Source organism: Typopeltis vanoorti, chromosome 20 (assembly GCF_054136105.1).
Source record: "Typopeltis vanoorti isolate ZY-2024b chromosome 20, IOZ_Tvanoo_1.0, whole genome shotgun sequence".
NCBI classification, from domain to species: Eukaryota; Metazoa; Arthropoda; class Arachnida; order Uropygi; family Thelyphonidae; genus Typopeltis; species Typopeltis vanoorti.
In genome coordinates, this window is record NC_143568.1 from 38,147,949 (window position 1) to 38,171,038 (window position 23,090).

The 23,090-nt window shown below is 36.7% G+C and overlaps 1 protein-coding gene across 2 annotated transcripts in view; it reads left to right on the forward strand.

Annotated features, from left to right (window-relative positions):
• The window catches only part of LOC150095380 (E3 ubiquitin-protein ligase UHRF1-like), a 253,377-nt gene that overhangs the window by 189,207 nt on the left and 41,080 nt on the right, over nt 1-23,090 (forward strand). For both annotated transcript variants that reach the window (XM_090410065.1, XM_090410066.1), the window contains exons 10-12: nt 5,991-6,097; nt 10,274-10,436; nt 18,134-18,271. In XM_090410065.1, the coding sequence (XP_090266191.1) occupies nt 5,991-6,097; nt 10,274-10,436; nt 18,134-18,271 (408 nt within the window). The remainder of the gene's footprint in view (nt 1-5,990; nt 6,098-10,273; nt 10,437-18,133; nt 18,272-23,090) is intronic.

The window sequence follows — 23,090 nt, forward strand, 5'->3', positions numbered from 1 at the left end:
ATAGACAATTAAGGAAGGAGTCTAATGTGTCTGGGCCATGAGGCCGAAAATAGAGAACATATCATCTACATATCTTAGCCAGATATGTTTGAGAGGGACTGAGTCTATGGCTCGATTTTCAAATTTTTTTCATGAAAAAATTAGTGAGAGCGATGAACCCATTGTGGTTTCCTCTATCTGTTTGTAAATTTTGTTCTTCCAAGAAAAATAACCAGAATTGATGGCAAAGGAGAAGAGATCTATAATATCAGAAGTAAAAACGTTTTTTAAGCATGTTAAGGTGTCATTTAAGAGAATGATGGTAAACAGGTGATGTCAAAGCTTACCAATATATCTGTATTACTTAAAGCGAGATTTTCAATCAAGGTTTTAAAATGAGTAGAATTTTTTTTATATAGGGTGTGGTAAGTCCACTGAGGGGGGGGGTAAGAGAATTAGCCAGCTGTTTTGACAAGCTGGCTCTCTTAACCCCCCTCCCACACACACATACGCGCGCACACACACACACATATCAAAGCATCAAATATATCCCTGTATGTGTAGTTTTCATCAGGGAGGCATGTGACTAGAATATCTAGGAATGGCAGACAGTCATTAGTTTACTGTTTGATTGTGAAGTAGATTTTAGGGTATTGGCTATTTAAATGCACTAAAAATGTATCTAATATGTTTGGACTGCATGGTCAAATAGCAAACACCTCAACATAGTACAGCCAAACCACTGAGTTGAGAGTGGCTGTATTCATTGCTTGTTTTTGTAACTGTTTGTGTAGAAATTGGCTGGGAGAGGGGCAGGAAGGAGGAACCCAATAGCTACCCCCATCTAGTTTGTATATCTTTCTTTTCCATGCAACATAACCCACATATACTGTAAATTTGAATAATTCAAGTATGTCTGAGGGAAATATGAGTTGAACAATTCAAGGTTCTCAAGTAAATGGTACATTGGTAAATAGTGAAGAAGTAATAACGGCTAATCATTATGTATGACTTTTAATATGCTTTTTATGTGAAAAGAATTTTTTATAAAAGAGGGAAGTATTACCTTTGAAGGAGCTAGTAATTTGATCAAATGTTTATGAAGTTTGTATTTAGGACTGTTTATACAGGCTGTCCCAAAATTCACGCAAGAAGTAATTTTGATAGAAAGCACAGGTTTTTAATTAAAAATTGTAATTTCTTATTGATTCATAAAGTATACAGTATAGGGTTATGCATGGAATAGCATATCGGGTAAATGGCCTCCACGGCTTTGCTGGCACATACGCACTCTTTTGTCGAAATTTTCCATGACCATTTTGCATAAATGTGGCTGAATTTCGTGGATACAGCGCTCAATTTCCTCCTTCAAGGCGTGGGTGGTCATGGACTTGTTGGCATAAACCTTAGACTTCAAAAAAACCCAAAGAAAAAAGTCCAACGGCGTTAAGTCACATGATCTGGGCAGCCAATTCTGATCATCAAAACGGGAAATTACTCATGCAGTAATTGAATTGTTTCTTGGGCTGTATGGCATGTGGCACCATCTTGTTGAAGCCACATGTCGTCCACATCCATATCTTGCAATTTAGGCACAAAAAACTGGATTATCATGTCGCGATAGCGAGCACCATTAACTGTTATTGCCTTACCAGCCGCATTTTTGAAGAAGAATGGACCGATGATGCCTCCAGCCCAAAATCCACACCAAACAGTGACGCGTTGTGGATGCATTTGTTTCTCAACAATCACTCGTGGATTTTCTGAACCCCAAATGCGACAATTTTGTCGATTAACAAAGCCATCAAGATGAAAATGAGCCTCATCGCTGAAGATGATTTTGTTCGAAAAATAAGCATATCCATTCAACGAACTCTCTTCACTGTGTGTGGTCAGTAGGCTTCAGTTCTTGAGTCAATTGAACTTTGTAAGCATAAAGATGCAAATCTTTCGTGAGAATACGCTGTAGAGAGCTTCTGGAAATGCCCAATTCAAGACCACAGTGCCAAATTGATGTTCCTGGACTCTCAGCAACACTCTCACGAACTGCTTTAATGTTTTCTGTTGAAGGACGGCCAGAGTGTATAAGATCACTAATTGATCCAGTTTCCTTGAATTTTTTAATTAATCTTTTCACAGTTGATGAAGTTAAATCACTATTCCGACCATATTTGGTACGAAAATTGTGAATCGTAGCTGCCAAACCTTCATTATTTTTAAAATATTGCTCAACAATGAAAATGCGTTGTTCTTTCGTGTAGCGCTCTATTTTTAATAACCCTGAACTGTCAGCTGTCACACTGTCTTTTTTTTCTCGTTGGCAACACTTTACCGCACAAATGGCGCTAAATTTAAATCTTGCGTGAATTTTGGGACACCCTGTACTATCCACAGTTGGGTGCAGGGATGTATCTTGTTTGTGAATTTTTGGTTCTCCATATATGTTGAGTATTTTTATATGAAAAGGCCTGAGTTTGTTGATTTTGTATGTAAACTGACATTAAAAAAGAATATGCATTTTTGATTTCATATTGTTTGTTTCATAAGCACAGTTGCATTACCTTTGTGTGCTTTAATAATTAAGAAATAGACACTTAAAGAAAGGCTGCATAGTATTGCTCTTTTACAGTATCCATTTCTTTTTTTGGCACAAGAATAATCTGAATGATTATTCTTGTATAGTGAATCAATACCGTTAAACAAACTGACATGAAAAGAGTAAAATCAGTTAAAACAGATCTACATATTTAAGCATGTCCATTATTAACATATCCTTATGGTTCATATTAGTAATTTCTGACTCACTTTTCAACTTTTGACGGGATTGTTGGAACAGAACCCCTAAGTCAAAGACTTAATGTGGACGTTGTTTGTCTTCTTACCAGTTCAGATCACATGTGGTGTTCTTCATTTCTTCTTATAGTGGACAACATTTGTGTAGCCATCCCCATACTTGCGTTGTCTAGTAAAAGCTAAATATTATGTTTTTAGTTTTATACTTAATTTCATTGATTGAATTACTGTTTTCTATCTCGTGACATTTTCACTAAAAGTATCAAAGAAACATTTTTATAGGTATTAAAATATTTTATTCCCCATTCTATTTAAAATTCTCACCCTTGTTACAGAGAAATTTATGCTGAAAAGAAAAGGAAATCTATGCAGACTAAGCTGGACATAATATGCAAATATTTACTAAAGCAGACCACTACTGCTGTCTCGTTATCCTCAGTCAAGCTGATCAAGACTGATCAAGCATATCGTAATTGTTTTCATCAAAATTGCCTTTGTTTTCTGCCTGTACCAAAACTCTGAATAGTAGCAAGCAAATTATCAAGGTTTTGGAAACTGATTTTGAAGTGGCAAAAGATTGTTAATGTTAATGGAAGTTTTTTCACTTGGCTATGCTACCAATTATATATTTGGTTTAATCCTTTATCCAAGTGTAAGCAAACAAAGTTTGCGCCTGAAGTATTTTCAGGACTGGAGCAACTAGTGGCAAAGGTGGTATAATGTAATCTGGACTTTCTTCCGATTCATGTTCTCATTAGTAAGAGCTGAAGTTTCAATGTTTGATCTGTTTTTTAAGATGTTAGACAAGAGTGGTTGTGAAATTTTTAAATGTACAGCTGCACTTCGCTGACTCATTTCGGACAACTTATCATAGCACTGCAAAATTCTTTGCTTTCTTGAAAAGATAAATCTTTTTGTTTTTTACTTACTTTTGCCATATGCTAAGGGCTGTTTTAACGAGCACTTAAAGTCAAATTCATTAACTGAAAGAGAGCAAGAAAATAAACTCAAAATCACATTTAGACTGTATTTATACCCCCTTGCATTTGTGGAAGATTTAAGATTAAAAGAAGACAAAATGTCAGATTTTGACATATTCTATTCTTTGTCAAATTTTCTCCCGATTAACCCTTATTTCTTAGAATTCTGAGATGCAAAAGGCTAAACATTCGAGGATTTTGATCACAATAACCGGAACTTTGATTATGATAAATCATCATCATCATCATACGTATCAAGGATTTAGGCCTAATATGGCCTGTTCCGGCCTTAGAAGTCATCGTTTAAGAGGACGTCCTGGTTTTCTTTTTCCTAATGGCTTGTACTTTAAGGCTTGTTTTGGTAATTTTTCTGTTTTCATTCTTTGAACGTGTTCCATCCATCTATGTTTATATTTTTAAATTTTTCAATTACTGGTTCTTGGTTTAATTCTTTCATAATATCTTCGTTTCTTTTGTGATCAAATAGGGTATACTTTGCAGTTTTTCTCATAAACTTCATTTCTGCTGTTGTTAATCTTTGTTTGTCTTTTTGTTCTATTGTCCAGATTTCACTTCCATACATTAAGACCGGTAGGGCTAATGTATTGTATACTTTTAGCCTGGTTTGTTTTTGAACTAGGTTTGGTTTAAATAGAGTTAATTACTCCTGTTATTTTTAAATATTTTGCAATTTTTATGTTTATATCTTTTTCATTTTCATAAGTGATCATACATCCTAGGTAGTTAAATGAATTCACCTGTTCTAAGATCTTGTTATCTAATACTATTTTAGTTCTTGCTGGATCTTGTCCTTTAAAGGCCATAGTTTTTGATTTTTCCGTTGATATTATCATACCATAATCTTTGGATATCTCATTTAGATTTAGAATAGCTTTCTGTAAGTTATCTTCAGAATTTGTAATTATTATTTGGTCGTCTGCAAAGAGGAGCGTGTTTAAGTTAACTGTAGGTGAAAGTTTAATTCCTTGATGTAAATTTTTGCTCCATTTTATTATTATTTCATTTAAGTAGATATTAAAAAGAGTTCTCGAGAGGGGACATCCCTGTCGGACCCCTTGGTTTATCTCTCTTGTATAGGATAGCTCATGATTTAATCTTATTTGTATTTGATTATTTTCGTATATACTTGTGATAGCTTTTAGGATATTATTTGGTATTTGTCTTTCTTTTAATATGTTAAATAATATGTTTCTTTTAACTTTGTCAAATGCTTTTTCAAAGTCAATAAATGCAACATGTGTTTCTAAATTGTATTCTCTTCTTTTCTCTATTATTAATTTTAGGCAAAATGCTGGGTTTATACATGATCGTCCTTTTCTAAATCCATTCTGTACTACTAAAATAAAGTTTTTGGAATATTTCATTGGTTTGCTATTTAAGATTCTGCTATATATTTTGTAACAGGAATTTAGTATACTGATACCTCTATAGTTTTTAGGGTCATCTCTATTACCTTTTTTAAAGATAGGAATCACAATTTCTTTTTTCCATTCTGTTGGGGGGGGGGGGATACCAGTTGAATAAATTTTATTTAAAAATAAGAGTCTTTCTTTGAATCTTGTTCCTGCGTATTTATATAGTTCTGAACCTAGCTTATCTTCTCCAGGTGATTTTCCTTTTCTTGTTTCTTTCAGGCTGATTTCTAATTCTTCTTTAGTTATTTCCTTTTCATTTTTATTAATTGTTTGCCAGTTGTCTTTTTTAAAATATTTGTCTGGCCACAGTTCTGTGTAGTAATTTAGAAATTCTTCTAATTTCAATTGTGTTTAATTTTATGTTTTCTTTGGTATCTGCATTTAGGTGTTTCAAAATCTTATATACATTGGGTCTTATTTTATATAAATCATGTTCTAAATTAGAAACAAATTTATTCCATGATTCTCTGTCTTTTTCTGACTATTATGATAAATGGATTATTTTAAATTCATTTTAAATCGTGTGTTTTGGGACCATCTGATTTTGATAACAATAGCTGATTGATAATATTATCCATGATCACAATAATTTCTTCTGTATTATAAATAATTCAATAATTCTACTGTATTATAAATATTAACAGTATATGTTTCCCCTTTGCTTCCATCACAATTTTTTTTTTCTGTGAATTCTCTTATCATCCAATTACAAAATTCCTTGAGAATTTCTAATAAATACATTTCTGATATATATTTTTCTCTCCATAATTGCTTCTTGAACAGATTTTTATTATCATATTAGGATGAGGGAGATCAGTTTAAGTATACTGGAAGTGGAGGACGTGACCTCTCTGGAAATAAAAGGACTGCTGAACAGTCGTGTGATCAGTCTTTAACAAGAATGAATAAGTATGTGTCTTCATTAATAATTTTATTTAACTGTTATATTTCATTTGGAATTTTCTTTAGTGTAAAATATCAGAGAGAAAAAAATTATAATGTAGTATATTAAAGGCTTCTTTCCTTCTTCCCCTAATAATAAACACTATCTTCCATAGGAGGCTTTTTATTTTTCATTATCTAATTTCTAATATGTACCATTAGAGGGTATTATGAAGTACAACATGAAAAGCTTATTTTTTTTATAGCTGGTCCACCCATGAAAGGCCACAGGACCTATGCACACTAGTGGCATGTGTGGGCAAGAGGAATAGAAGAAAGGAGTCTGTTCACATTTTGCTTGAACAGCTGAGGGTTGTAATCTTTGGGGGAAGGCTTCCAAAGGACAGAAGTAGATGGAATAGGAGGCAGTGAAGTTAGTTCAGTTAGTTTTAAGATGGACTGTAAAAGGGTGTTGGTTAGAAGTAGTTCTTATTTTAATGATTTTGGAGGAGAGTGAGGAATAATAGTGGCAGATTCAGCAGGGCCCTGTCCATGAAAGTATCTGTAGAAGAGGCATAAGGCAGAAACTGAATGCATGTGAGAGAGCAATCAATCATTAGCTGCATTACCCTCTTCTTGATAGAATCAAGCAATCTTAGGTTTTTGGTGCACCATCCCAAATATGGGAGCAATATTCCATGGCTGGATAGATTTGGGCTTTGTATAGAGTTAGCAGGTGTGAAGTAGTGGCTTGTGTGAAAAAGTACACCAAGCTTTTTGGCAGCTGCAGGAGATATAGTTGAAATATGGTTGTGCCAGGAAAGATCAGAGGTGCAAGTCAGTCCAAGAAGAGAAATCTGATTGTTTTTGGATATCTCAGTATTACTGAAGGTAAAGGGAAGGGATGCAAGCTCTTTCTTGTGAGAGATCAGACACAACTGAAATTTACAAGGTTGCCCCACTGGGATATAGCTTGGAGATCTGAGTTCAGGTTGTGGTAAATCTTGAGGATTCTAATACTTGAGCACTAATAGGTTTGTCAAATGAAAAAGAGGAATGGACTGTACTGTCATCAGCAAAGCTAGGAATAGGATTGGAAGTCTGGGAGAGCAGGCCGTTTATATACAAGAGGAAGAGAGTGGGTGAAAGAACAGAACCCTAGGGTACTCTTACATTGGTAGGGAAATCTAAAGAGAATAAACTGTTCACTATGACATGTAGTGAGCGACTAGTGAGAAAGTTGGCAATCCAATTGCAGAGTGGGAATGGCAGACCATAGGATGGCAGTTTGGTGAGTAGGCCCCTGTGCCAAACCTGATCAGATGCTTTTGAAATGTCGAGAGCAACCATGTGAGTTTCTCCAAATTTCTCCATGACTTGAGTTCAGGTGGTGAAAGAAAGATCAGCTGTAGATCGTGATTGGGGGGAATCCATGCTGCCAGCGACTGATTAGTTGGTATGTCTCTAGGTGGTTCAAGAGTTGGTTGGTGATGACCTCCATAATTTTGAGAGAACAGAAGTCAGAGCATTTGGACGGTAGTTCGTTGGTTGACTTTTATCACCTTTCTTTGGGATGGGCTGGATGTGGACTTGTTTCCATGTTGTTGGGTAGATGCCAGTTGAATCGGATAGATTGAAGAGGCGATACAGGATAGGTGTGTTGGTTCAGAGGCATAACTTTTTAACACAATGGGTGGGATACCATCAGGACCAGATGCCTTGTTTGTGTTCAGGTTGTTAAGGATGGTTCGAATTTCTTTTTGTCAGAAGACTATGGGAGACATGAAGGGAGCCGTTCTTTATGGAGTGGAGGGAACTTTGCCCAGATCATCAATCCAGGAATTGGAAGAGAAGAGTGATTCAAGTAAGTTAGCCTTATCTTTTGGTGAGGTGACTACAGTACCATCTGGATGTGAGAGTAGTGGAAACTTTGATGGACAGAAAGCACTCAGTGGCCTTGGCAAGGACCAGGAGTGACTACCATTTGGTCAGGAGGCAAGTTTGCAGCATTTGGCCCTTTCAGATCTTACTTCAACTTGGTGATGATTCTTTTACAACTGTTGTGGGCTGCAGTATAGGCAGAGAGGGCAGCTGGAGTTTTGGTCTTGAGCCAATTGTGGTAAGCAGAGATTTTTTTCTCTTACAGCATTGGAACACTTTTGAGAACCAAAGCTTGGATGGTGGCTGAGAGTTTGCACTGGAATAGGGGATGAAAGCCTGAATTTCTGTAAGGATGATTTCTGTTATTCAGTCTGAGCATGTGTTTGGATCATAAGAACTGAAGCAATTGTCGGACCATAGAAAGGAGATATAGAAGTAATGGAGGTTCTCCTGGTATCCTTGTAATGCCAAAGGATATGAGGCTCTGAACTGGTTGGTAGGTTGTTCTGCAGCCAAAAGAGACTTGTATGAGGTTGTGGTCCAAGTTTCCAAGAGGAGAACTGACACCAAAAGTATACCTGGAAGGGAAGCTTGTTGGGAAGAGTTCAGGTGTGTTGGCAAATTGAAAGGGTTGGCTTGCATTCTGCTGGGAAGATTGATCTGGTCATTGCTGATCGAAAACACCTGAGCATCCCTGCCTGCTTGATCTGCAAAACTGAAAAAGGGGAGCCAATATGAATTAGGGACATTGAAGTCTCCTGAGAAGGATGACCTCACTATTGGGATACTTCCACTGTAGAAAGTCAAGCTTTAGAGAGAGAAAGTTGAAGAGGTCAGAGTGGTTGATGGAGTTTGGAGAGCGATTGAGGGAGCATATGAAAAGGGCATGTTGATTTGGGGGAGAAATTTTGAGCCAGAGCAGATCAAATAGTGGGGATTCAAAGATTTGCAGTTGGTTTGTCAGTTCTCACGAATGCACAATTGCTACCCTTGTAGTAGAAAGAGCTGTTAATGTGTAGTTTGTGCAGTTGAGGCAGACAGTGGCTGTTGAGCTTGCAATTAAATTTCTGAAAGGAATAGTAATTCTGGTTTAGAATGACTGTAGATGGTGTTGCACAATTTATTTTGCTGTTTAGGCAATAACTGTTAGTGAAGTGGATGTGGAAACTTGATTTTTTGATAAGAATTAGTGTTGGTGGGTTGTTTGGTTGGATTTCTGTTGTGTTTTATGTTTTTTTTTTTTTTTTTTTTTGATTGGATTTTTGATGTAGGTTTTTTTAAACTGTTTTGGTGAATTCTTAGTTTTCAATTCCTAGTTTGCCTCAAAATTAATCTGTTATCTGTCAGGACTCCTACAGAGCACATTGTCTGTATTGCATACATACTAATAAGTCTGAGTGGGATGAAGTTAAAAAAGAGATTTCTCTGGAAACCTCTCCATAACGATGTTAACTATCTAAAGAAAAATCACTATAGCAGTTGCCTACAGTATTGGGAGTTAATCTGGTAATGCATTTTCCCTAGCAGTGTGGCACTTACCGTTTACTTCCTGCACTTCCTCAGTATGGTATCAGTGACTGTTGACCTGGGATGGCCCAATTTGTCAACAATTTTCCACAGATAGGCCTGCAACATGGCATGCTATCACAGTGCTTTTTTTAAACTCTGTCAGTTCCCTTCTCACAGCTACTTCACCTGGACACAGTTGCACTGACTTGAGAGCATCATATTCCTCCAATTTATACTAGATACTGTGCGACCACAGATGCTGTGAGACCCTTTGATGCTTCTGCGCATGTCAGAAGAAGGAGAATCCATTCCGAGGGTAATCAGTCCGTATTGTGGGATGAGTTGTTTATTATTACACATCAGAAAATTAACTTCTCTTTTATGAATATTGTAGTTTATAAAGTGGTAACTATTTTGCTTGTATGACAGTTGGAAAATTTTATGTATAAAGCACGCGATTTCTCGTGTTGGTGACCAATTCGTACATCACCTTATTTCTTTCTCCCCTTCAACATGAATTGACTCTTTTTGGCACATTTCCAACTGAGGTTCTCTTATCTGTGGTCGGACAGTACAAGCATGTAACTTTTTACATTGCACAAATCATCTTACCCATGGCCGGGGGGGGGGGGGTGCTTTTAACTTCTTTCTAAGCAGTGTGTGTGTGTGTCACTTAATTCTTATTTTACTTATTTTTCAAATAATGATTTTTTTTTGTACTGTCAGTATTGTAATTAATTTTTAAGTCATCAGAATTAAATTCTAACAAACCAGTCTTAATAATCATTGTATTTTATTAAACCTTGAATTCAGAGCTCTAGCCTTGAATTGTGCTGCTCCATTAAATAGCAAAGGAGGAGCTGAAGCTAAAAATTGGAAAGAAGGCAAACCTGTTCGTGTAGTCCGTAATTGTAAGGGCCGTAAGCATTCTTCATATGCTCCAGAGAATGGAAACAGATATGATGGCATTTATAAGGTAAGCAAGAATTTTAGGTTTAGTAAAAACTTGAACATGTAAGGTTTTTTTTTTTATTACTAATCCATTGCTATGCCTTTGTCATTATCATCAAATTCCTGATATGCTCAGGGAGTGCACAGGATATTATGATAATACTACATGAGAAGTTCACATCATTACCTATTTCATGTTGACAGTTCTACTCCAAATTAATCTATTTGTTAAAATTAATACACCAGATCTTATTCTTTGTTTTTCTGGGAGAGATTCATTACTGAATCTGTCCACTTAATGACAGGAGTGGGCTTTATTGTGGTATTGTTACGAGAAGGGGATGATTTCGACTTTGTGTTCGTACGGTTCAGACCACCAAACATGTGCAAAGATGTCTACATGTATAAGGCACTAGAGAAGAATAGAGATCTGCAAGTTGTCCAACTGTGTCATGCAGAACTGCAGACAAGAGTATACAAAAGAACATGCAGGTAGATTATTGTTTGTACACAAATGCTAGGAGTATCAGAAACAAAGGGGGTAGAGTTTCTTGCCTCAGTTAGTATGTTGGGACTTCAGATTGTAGGCATTAGTGAGACCTGGCTATCAAAATCAGACATATTAACTGGTATCGAGTATAAAGGGTACATTATTTTCAGGAAGAAGGATAGGAGAGGAGGGGGCATGCTGCTGATGATATTGGATGACTTGAATCCAGTTAGAGTTGAGACCTATGACTGTGGTACTACTGACAGTGTTTCATGTGGCAGTGAGTTTGAAGCCATCTGGTGTGAGGTGGAATCTAACAAGATCAATTACATAGTGGGGTGTTGTTACAGACCTGGTGGATTGGTTGCTAGTGATGAAAAAAAATGCATCGCCAAAAAATAGAAAAGATGAACACAAAAAGAGTAATCATAATGGGAGACTTTAATTATCCAAATATTGATTGGGTAGCAGTAGAATCTCATGAGCAGAATGTGACAGAAGGAACTCAAGGTCAGAGTTTTAGATTTGATTATAGTGTCAGAGGGTGTTTCAGTTAAAGACATAACTATTCAGCCTCCGGTTAGTGACAGTGATCATGTAGTGCTCTCTTGGGAAGTGACTAAGTTTATGAATGTTCCATTCAGAGAAAGTTACATGCTGAACTACAAAGCAGGAAATTATGATTAAGTGAGGAGTATACTAAGTTCAGTGGAATGGGATCGGATGATTGATGGGAAGAATATTGACAGTGCTTGGGAAGCACTTAAATGATGCGATATCAGAGTGTATCCTGAGAGTTTGAAGAATAAGTAGGGTAGGAGTCAAATGGATGTGTAATGTTATTAAGCAAGAGATTTGTAAGAAAAGGATGATGTGGAAGGAATACCATGTGCATAAGGATGATGTGCATTATGAAAATTATATGCAGCAGGCTAGAATAGTCACTAAGAGGTCTTTCGGTCTTTTTTTCCCTGCCATCCTTCTAAAAAAGCAATTGTTTTGTTTTGCCAACCTTTCCTCTTCATTGTGTGTAAGTTGATCATGCTGTATCACTTTAGATTAACTCGGTTCACACATTCCTGAATGCTGACACTGGCAAGTTCCTTCCTAATATCCAAATTTTTAATGTGGTTCTGCTACTGATACCATCTGTTTAATCCTCTAATTTTTCTCGCAACTCGTATTTGTGGTCTTCAGTCTTTGATCAAGTGCTTTATTTTCTAACCTAGCTCTCAGATCGATAAGTTAAAATTGGTTTTGACACTGTCTAGTGTTATGAATAATTTTTCCCTTATTCTGTATAAATTTATTCAGTTCACGTTCCACCATGCCGGCTCTGCTAATTCTGTCATCTATTTCCATATTTAGTGTGCTATCTTCATTAAAAATTGTGCCTAAATAGCTGAAATATTTTACTTGGTTAATTAAAATTTTAAAAAAAATTGAATTTAAAGTTAAGAAGTTAATGATGCATATTATTTTGTAAAATTGTCACTTTTTGTTGACATATATGCTATCTGTCATTTGTGCCATTGGTAAATTTCTCTCTCAATTCCAAGCGTGCCAGATGCTTTCCTGGTACATTATGTGATTTCTTCAGTTCTTGTGCCATTTCCATTTCTTTTCCTTGGATGCTTCTCATTGATGGTGTCATTCGTGAATTCTGCTGATGTTGATTTGGAGTTTGTGGTATTTGTTCCAATAACTAACTGCTAAACCTGGTTTCTGTGTTAAAAACAATTCCAGGTGGCATTATATTCTGTCATGTTGCATCATCATTTTGTATTTTAGTTTAAGCCAGTAAGAAATATGGTTTGGTCATTTACATCCCAAACTGCTAGCCCATACGTGTTCAATATCCAGGGAGGATTGGACATGTTTTATTATTGATTTATTATTTATTATTGATTAGCAATAATAAATAATAAATTATTTATTATTGCTAATAGATTATTCTAATTTACTCATTACTAATAAATATATCTGCATTTATCTTAGTGTCTGCTTAAACATTTGTGATATTTGTTCCAATAACTAACATTTTGCTGTTCACCCTAGTTATCCTCTCAAAAACAGTTAACTAAAATCTACTCATCCATATGGTGAATGCTAATTTGGGTTTGATCACTTGATACATCTCACTGCAGGTTAGATTAATAACAGGAATCAGATTTCCTGTCATCTGAGGGATGAATGGAAGAATGGTGTGTGATTGCAAGTTGCTGCTATTTTTAAAAATTTATCTTCCTGGAGTAACACCATCTGCTTTTTGAGACTTGGCTGAATAATTATGCAGTAAATGTTTTGACTGTTGTTAAATAAGAACATATGTTCAACATTCGCATCTCAAATTGGCTTTGCTTTTACAGTTTCATTGATCATGGTGGAAAAAATGCCAGAGCATTTAATGTGAATAATGATCTATCTGGTCAGTAGATGAACATTTGTTCATCTGCCCACTAGAAAAGTAGATAGTCCTCACCCTTCTCCCAACATTAATAATTTTCTTAACAAGTTTGCTTTCAGTTATATTGCAGATACCACCCAAGTTTCCTTTTTTATAGAACATCCTTCAGCTGCTCATTACGTTTGGGATCCTTTGGAACTGCACCAAATGGTGTAGCCTTTGTGATTTCTGCACTCTTTCCATAGTGTTATTACCATTTGTATTTTCTTTATCCAAGTACATGTTCTGACTTAAATAACAAATGTGGACTTTTAATAGTTTTGTTAAAAATTTGGATATACGATAAGTTGGGCATGTTAATTTTCTTTTTTATTTTTATGCATATTAATGGAATCTGTGCAGTCCACAATGGATCAAAGATGAATACCATCTTTATGGATCTTTGGTAATCCATGAAAATGTGAGTCTGGACAAAATACAACTTAATTTTTCAATTATATCTAGTGCTTGATTTGTAACTTCCTTTAGTAGATAGTTCAGTATGTAGATTTGGCTGTTTGTAGGATTATGATTAATATCTTGATATGCAGATCTATCTCTAAGAAGAAGTGATATATATATTTTTTGTCATAATCAGAAGAATCGTGATTTCCATCATGATAATTCAGCTATCAACCTTCTCAAAAGCTTGCAATTATAAAGAATTTATTGAACTATGCACATGTTTGTTCCAACCCTCAAGACTTCTAACTAGAAACATTCAGAATATCTCATCTCATCTTCCTTTCACCCTCTTTTACGTTGCAGTGTCGGGGGTTTATTAATCATCAGAACTAAACCGTTCAGAAGATAAGGTGGTCAGCCCTACACTCCGGTGTATTCTATGTCCTGTAGTGTTGAGTTCTCAAGGCCGGTTTGCCTGCTTTGCTGGATGAAAAACCCCAGGATAAACTGGGGAAAAAACCCTACTGTCCACGCCCAAGACCAGCTAACTAGGCTATGGCTGAGGAAGATCCTTCAGCTCCACAGCCCAGCCTGAGTGGTGTTCAGACTGGGCTGTGGAGCTTCCTCATTAAATTAATGAAGGGATAAGAGTGCTTATGTATATATTATTGTAATAAAATGTCATGTTCACAATTGGAGGAATGCCATCATGGCCAGGAGCTTTTTTTGTGTCTAATTTTGACAACAGATTTATGATCTCTTTCCTGGCAAAAGGATACAGGGAGAATTGTATGTTGGGCAGTTGGAATGACTGGGGGCATTTGCCATTGTCAGTTATGCGTGCATTGGAGGCAAAGTGTGAAGCCAGGAGATTAGCTTTTTTTCTGTGGATGATGTTGCAATTGAGCCATTTGGGTATGATAGAGATGGGAGTAGTTTAGGGCAAAAGTTGCGAGCAATTGCTATGGCAAGAGACCAAAAGGCATGGCTGCCGCTAGGACAGGCTGCAAGTTTCCTGCTTTTTGGCCGTTCAAATTCTGTTTTGGAATCATTGATAATTTTTTTACATCTATTTCGGGCTTCAATATAGGCACTATTCATATGCAATTTCATATTAGTTCTTAATTTGAGCCAGTTGTGGTATTCCTGATTTTTCATTTGTATAGCCTTGGCACATTTTATGGAGAACCAAGGTTTGGATAGGGGACGGCAGTTCAGAGAAGTGTGGGGAATGTATGTTATCATGCCAGTGGGCATTACTTTGGTGATATGTTCGGTGCATATGTTTGGATTGGAAGACTGCAAACCATAGTCCAACCATGGGAATGAAGCATAGTAATTTTGGAGGCTGTCCCATTTGGCACTGTTATAATGCCAAATTACTGTTGTATAGGTGTGACCGTGTAAGCATTGTTGCATAGAGCAGGAGATGAGCGCTAGGTTCTGGTCAGAATTACCCAAGGGGCTCGCTACATTCACTGTATATCCTAGTGGCTTTGCGCTTCGCAACCATATGCCTGGGGAAGGAGTGTCCCAGGTTCGATTCCCGTTGTAGACGTGAGGAATTTGAGGATCTTCCTCAGGCATAGCCAAGTTAGCTGGTCTTGGGCGCAGTCAGTAGGGTTTTTTCCACCAGTTTATCTGGCGTTTTTCATCCCGCAAACTGGCCCCGTGAACATGCGCCTCTGCAGTCAAAAACATACCCCCCCCCCCAGCGGCAGACCAGGCGACGGGTCGGTTGGGAGTAGTACTAACAAGAAGTCGCATCTAAAGTAACACGTGGACCCTGCATAGGAAGCGGGAATAACACGTAGAAGAAGATTGTAAGGAAGAGATCTAGGGTATTTGGGGAGTTATTTGGGTTACCTGGTATTCTGGTCAGCTTGTGAACAGTTTGTGTAAGGTCGTTGGTGATGGCAAATATTTCAGCGTCTCTGCCTGCAGGATCTGTACAATTGTAAGAGGAAAGCCAGTTGGTGTTATGGACATTAAAATCACCTAGGAGGATGATTTCACCATTAGGAGAGTGGGACTGGAAGAAATCAACTTTTGAGGAGAGGAAATTAAAGAGCTCGGAGTGGTTGGTGGTATTAGGAGAGCGATAGAGACAGCAGATGAATTTGACTGAGTGGGAGAGGGATATTTTTAGCCGAAGAAGGTCAAAGTTGGGTAATTCTGGGTTAGGTGTTCTATGGCAGGGTATGTCAGAGCAGATATATGCGCACACACCACCCTTGGGTTGAAAGGAGTTAAATAGTGCATAGTTTGGATGGTTGAGATGGATAATGCTGGGGGAAGGTAAAATTTGAGTTTCTGTTAAGAAGAGTAGGTGGAGTTTGGTTGACTGCAGATGATAGTGGACACTATTAAGGTTGGAGTTGAGACCACGGATGTTGGTGTGGTGGATATGCAAGGGTCTATGGGGCATGAGTTTGACCGTAAGGGTCTTGCACGCTTCCTATTCGGTGCCTGCATACTGGTCTCCTTGGTGGCTACTAGGAGACCAGTATGTCTCCTAGTAGCTTGGTTTTTTGCACTAGTTTGGTTTGTTTGTAGTCTATGGTCCAGCTGTTGTCTCCATTTTGGCGTTTTTCTTCTAGCTGTCTTCGGAGTAGGTGTCTTTGTTCCCTTTGTGCAAAGGTTAAGTCAGGTCGAGCACGTACACACAATTTGGGGCAACTATCATTTAGCTTGCTATTTATCACCGTTATTCATTTGACATCTACTTTGTTACAGCCTATCAGTTAATTTCAGAAAGTGGTGGAAAATGTGTGTTTCATGATAGATGACAGCTCTGAATCTTTCTTTTGTGAAAATGCATAATCTGATACTACACACAGCCTGAGTGGTGTTGAGGAGCTTCCTCATTAAATTAATGAAGGGATAAGAGTGTGTATGTATATATTATTGTAATAAAATATGTCATGTTCGGAAAGGTGTGTTGTGATGAGTGAAGTTCACTTCATAATGCAAACAATCACTTCTTATATTAAGCCAGTTTATAATAAACTATATGACATCTACTTTGTTACTACAGCCTATCGGTTAATTCCAGAAAATCCAAAAACACACAGTCGTATAGTCACCTTGGCCCTGCAATTTCATATTAGGAATCATAACGTAACGTTATACATAGAATGGTGTGATTCTGGCAGTGGTGGCTTTTTGCGGATTTTCTACACGTGCTAAGTTACAAATGTGACATGCTTCACTGTTGCCATAGTAACAGCAATATCCCACTACCTTCGGAAGTGGTACGGTATGTAGTATATTTCTTTACTTCCATGATAACCTGAAAAAGAGTATAGTTAGAACTGCATTTAAATTTCTTTTATATCGCTACTGCTTAATCACATGGCATCTTCAGTAATACATACATAATTGCATTAATAAATGCAAAGGCATACGTTTTTAAAAGTTGCTTTATCATATAACAAGGATGTAATCTCATTAATGAAGTTTTTTTCCTTTTCTGTATATACAAAATTGTAATAAAAATGAGCATAACAAGTGAAACATTTTACATGAAATTTTTACAATATATTTACTAGACAGCAGATCCTAGGAATGATATGCAGTTGTTACATAGGAACATCCATAAATTCAAATGTATTGTCAGAGAGAGTCCTCCCAAAGTTTGTCTACATCATTCAGCCATGACGTCAATGTTGGACTATCTATGCCCCAAATTCGAGGAACTTATTAGCAATTGTATTTTATAATTTATTTTATTTTTAGGATCCTAATTGTGTACTAGTTTATAACCAGGCATCTTTACAACTGCACACAAGAAGATAACCATTGCTTATTTTGAAGTGTATAGTTCTAATTTGTTCTGTTTACTTTTCCATTGTTGTTTCTTCTACTACTACTACTACACTAAAGCAGTTTGTGATAAAATTTTATTTCAATGTATTTTCACACAGTTATCTCTGTCAAAAGTTGTATAGTGGGAACTTTGAATTCTAATATCGCACTCCTCCGTTCATATACTGATTATCAAACCATGGATAATCCTACTGATGATCGCAGTTGAGGCTTTGAAGATTTCTTATCCAGTTCACATATAAAATTAAACATAATTGCAATACTATGATCTGTTCTGATGCTTTCATGACGACTTATAGTCCCTCATTCTCATGGCACTAGTAATAGGAAAGTGTGTGTGTGGTAATAATATATTTGTACACTATTCAAAATTAATTGTTCTATTGTATTGTATAAGAGTTAATTTTGAAGATGCTGAAAATGGTGAGCCTTCATTTGGTAGTTCAGGCAACAGTGGACTTTTTTTTAAATAAAATATTAGAATGCTTTTCAATTAGAATTTGCATTTTGGTGGTTACTTGATGCTGATTATTTGCATATTAATTTTATCCAGGTAGTGAAATACTGGTCAGAGAAAGGGAAATCTGGATTTCTTGTATGGCGATATTTCTTGAAGAGAGATGATCCAACTCCTGCACCATGGACTAAAGCTGGGAAGAAACGAATACAACAATTAGGTTATACTATACAGGTAAGTTTTTATATTAGTGAATATTTTTTAACTTATTAAATTCAGGATGAGCTACGTGAAAAAATCTTGAAAGTGAAGTTATCTATTTTCATTTGTATTTATACATATGGAGATAATAAAATGTATGATTTGATACTGTTCAAAAAGAAAGGTTAGAACCTTTCCTAAGGTTAGATAATAGATGACAGTACAGAAAAATGATGTGACTTTTTCAGAGTTATTTTTCAAAAAATGATATTGCACAGTTTAACATGTTAAAGAAATGACAGCAACTTGAACTAATTGAATTACTAAAGAATTATGCTAATATTTCATGTTGGTATCTAGTGGATCTTTACAGCAAATGTTAGGTTTTGGGAGAGGGGCAGACAAACTCATTTACATTCACCCCTAAACACAAGGTTCTTTGGGAAAAGACATACATAAAGAAGTTTTCTTATTGAGTGGTTATACAACAAGGCTGCGAAACACTGCTATGTTGCCTCATCTGGCTAGGCATGATGGTTTAATTATACCATTGGTTGGGTAGCGATGGTATGTGCACCCCCAGGGGGGGGATACGTGCTGGGCCATTCAGGGGGGTACACGAAAAATAATCAGTAATGGCAGGAAAACAAGTAAAGTAAAATAAACAAAAATGCAATGTTAAGTTTGAATCACCGCTAATGGAGACACTTCAAAACTAGCTCACATTAACGAATGATGATTAGTGAGGGCGTGGATACGAACCCCTCTGCCAAACCACTCATCTACCAATCATTATGCACAGTTCATGCGTCACTTTTGTCACCCATCCGCCTTTCCAGAACAATCATGCGTTACTCAGAAATGACCTTTGCGATAACGAACCTTGATCATCATTATCAATATTTAGCAGGAAGCTATACTTATTTCTGTGTTATGAATATTGTAAAATTAAATCTGGGGTTTGTGTAGTAATTTTCCTTTCCCAACTCATTACCTCATTTCCACTATTTTACATTAAGATAGGCACTGAACAAAAAGTGTCAGTATTTAAAAACAAGGGATGCAATCTGTTTCCTTTTTGTACAGAGGAGTCTGGGACTTGGTCTGTTATCGATGGCTGTAGTGGTTGTTGGCCTCTCAATCTCAACCTGCAGTCAATTGGGCCATTTTGTTTGCAAAGTCATAAAAAGTTTTGATTGTGCAAATGCTTGCTTGGACTCTTGGCTTTCCCACTGGGAATCATCCATTGAAAGTTCATAAAACAATTGGTTATTTGTTAATCCTAAGTTCTAAGTTCAGAGAAGAAATTTAAAAAAAAAAAAAAAAAGAGAGAGAGAGGGAGGAAAATAGAATAAATCTAGTATCTAGTTGGTACTTACTTCCAGAAAAGCACCGAAGCCGGTCACTAAAGAGAATGATTAAGCCTCAATGAGTCACCTGTACCACAGGATACCAAAGTAGAAGTAATCCTTATGTCATATATGTCCTATATACAAGTAGTGAAAAGGTGCACCTTATTATCAAAATTCTCTGAATTAGAGCAAGTTGTAGAAAGTTTAGCCACTTGGTTATAAATAAAATTAAAACTGCTAAGAAATTATATTGTTTAATCCTTTTATCTTCTGGATCTGGCTCCCACTGACAAGATCATAAAGGTTGAAATCGGTCTGGGTAGTGTGCCTTTCCATAATGTGTGCTTTGCATTATGGGATACTAAAGCAATAATGTGAAGTCATTAGCTTCTATATACAAGGAGCCTAGTCATGAAGAAACTTCATGCACAAACTTTGTTTGCTTATGCATAAGATATTAAACAAGAATATAATTTCATGACATTTTTAATTTTATTTATAATCTAGTAGAAAACTTTCTACAAGAAGCTCTTTAATCTAGTTGTGCCCTTTAAATATTTAGCTGCTGGTTGCCATGGGATGAGTAAATGCAGTGTCATTTATTTTTTGCAAATTACACTGCAATGCTCCTGTATGCAGTGGTATTAATTAATTTTTTAAACCACTGTTTTGTCTGAGGTTATGTTTTGTAGATTTTCAGTTGCTAATCTAGATCTGCATATAGGATGTTGGGTTGGAAAAAGAGCTGACTTACTATTTGTAAGCCATCTTGTTTCCGACCCAACACACAGTGACGATTAGACCTAAGGATAAGGACATGCTTATGCCTCCAGAGACAGGGCTAAGAGAGTGTTGTACATATGTTCACTCAAAAGTGTATTAAACCCACTGAGATTGTTAATATTAAGTAAACTTCGGAAATCTGTATTTAGAATTGATAATGTCTGTGTAAAATAAGCAAAGGGAAATTGTGTCTCAGGACCGAAATTGTCATTATTAAATGTGCATAAGAGATCTATGTATTAGAACCATGTCAAAACAGTTCGGAGTTGGGATGACCAATTGGCCATGGCTAAGAGTATGACATAGTCACCGAGAGAGGGCGCTCACATTTGTAATATAAGGCGTGGCGCGAGACTCAAATGCTCTCTCTCGTTTTCTGTTCCTGTATTCCCGTCCAAATCCTGGATAGCTATGGAAGCTTGTTGCCGGTGCCCAGTAACATCTCCTGGTTGCTGTTGTACTGAGTCGAGTAAAGCCACCAAAGGAATGAGGTCAGAATTCCAATAAAGAGCCGTTGGTAAGCTATGCCAACGTGAAGTCAGCCAAGGGCAACCTTCGAAGATAGTGGAAGTAAGTAAGTAGCTGATGCCATGAAAACACGTGGTGAGAAAATACGGAAGTGAAAGTGTGGAGGGAAGTCACGGAAACTCCATGAAAAGAAAAAGATGGTAATGTACAATTTTTCATACTCATTATAGAATTGTAATCGTAAAAGGAATAGGAGCCAAGGAATTAAGGAGCTCCACACATTAACTTACCCATAGTGCCTAAAAGACTGGTTGGACTGATCTGCCTGTGTGAAATAAGCTGGTGCCACTCTAAGCTTGTGCTGAGAAAGGAATCTAACCCTCGAACTGTTTGTCAGGAAGAAGCTATATGATATAATGTTAGATGTTAGCCTGAATTTTAATTAAGTTGTGGGAGGATAGGGCTTGAGCACGAATTAGAATATTTTCCATATTAAAATACAAGACGGAATGCGTCTGACATAATGTGTATAAAGCTTGTATATAACCGTGCTTGAAAAATGAGCACTGAGTAACCCTGTATGGAATAATCGAGTCTGAACATAATAATATAACAGAGATGTAGGATTGTTTCATTTAAACATATTGAAATTTTGGATATCTTAACCTAAAGAGGGGGGGGGGGAGGAGTTCAGACTCTCTAGTATTGAAATTATTACTTAAAGTGTATCTATGCAAGTGATTATAATAAATGTATTTCTTTATATCAAAGTTCATGAGTCTGTTGTCTCTGAGATTGAATTACCACTTATAAAACTTTCGGACCTGTATGAGTGAAGGGGGAAGCAATTTACGCAAGAAAGAAAAGGGGGGGAAGCCATGACTGCATATCATGTGATCCCTTTGTTGTTTAGCGTTATTTATTTGAGTGTCAGAATTTAGTTGCCAGCTGGCGCAGTCGTTCTAAACAAATATAAATTTGTCGGCAATGAAATAACTCATATGCATGAGAGATAAATAATAGTTATATAGAACAATATAACATAAGAATAAGAGAAAAAGTGACACGAGGCAGGACATAACAAGGACCATTGTGGTGACAATTGTGTGTGCTTGGGATGTCAATCACATAAATGGCAAAAAGCAATGATGATAGCAGGAAGCTGAGTGGGGGGGGGGGGGCATCTACTGTGTGCATTTCTTATCAAATGTTTTGTAAATATCTTGTGACAACTTGCCTACATGCTGCTTCCATTGGTTTGTGTTCTCCACAACACTAAGGACTTGCTCAGTGGAGTGGTTCCCCTGGAATCCCAAATCGTTCATCAGGATGAGATTAATTTATTCATGGCTTTCTGCTGTCTGGTTAGTGTTATCTTCTCGGGTATTTTTCCTGTTCAGGAGATCAGGTTAATTGGTTGATATTTTTGAGAAAATTGTGCTGCTTTCCCTGCCTTTGGGATTAAGATTACATCAGCTAGGTGTGGGAAGGTAATTCCAGCTCACTGTATATTTGTAGACCCAAAGCCATGGCACCTGAAACACACCAGACTGTCTGTCTGTTATGTGTTGGTTGAAAAGAAATTAGCATATTTAGTGAAGGTGTCAGCTAAGATTTTCTCAATAGGTTTGATATATGTATATCAGGAGGAGTCAAATTATAACTTCTCTTAGGTCGTAGGCTGAGCTGAATACGTTTGTCATTTTTTGATGACTGGAGTTACAACCATTTTGATGCTGAAGGTTCTGGCAAAGTACACAAATGGGAGTTGAGAGTTTTCCCACTTGGTTATACTATAAATTAAAGATACCAAGAAATTATATACTTGGTTTAATCCTTTATCCAAGTGTAAGCAAACCTTTTGGCAACTCGTATATTGAAATATGACTTCTGCATTATTTCAACCTTGGTATCACCTCTGGATCTGGGTTCCACCGATGAGACCTCAATAAAGGTCGAAATTGGTATGGGTAGTGACCCTTCCCATAATGCATAGCATTATACATTCCTGCAAGGAGATGTGCACTGCATTATGGGATGCTAAGGCAAGCGATGTGAAGTCAATACCACCTTTACCACGAGTTGCCCCAGTCCTGAAAATAGTTCAGATGCAAACTTTGTTTGCTTACACTTGGATAAAGGATACCAAGTATATTCTTGGTATCATTAATTTACACAAATGAAAAGTTAACAAGAACAAAGTTGAATGAGAAGAAGAGGAATTATGTACAATAATAGAAATACATTAT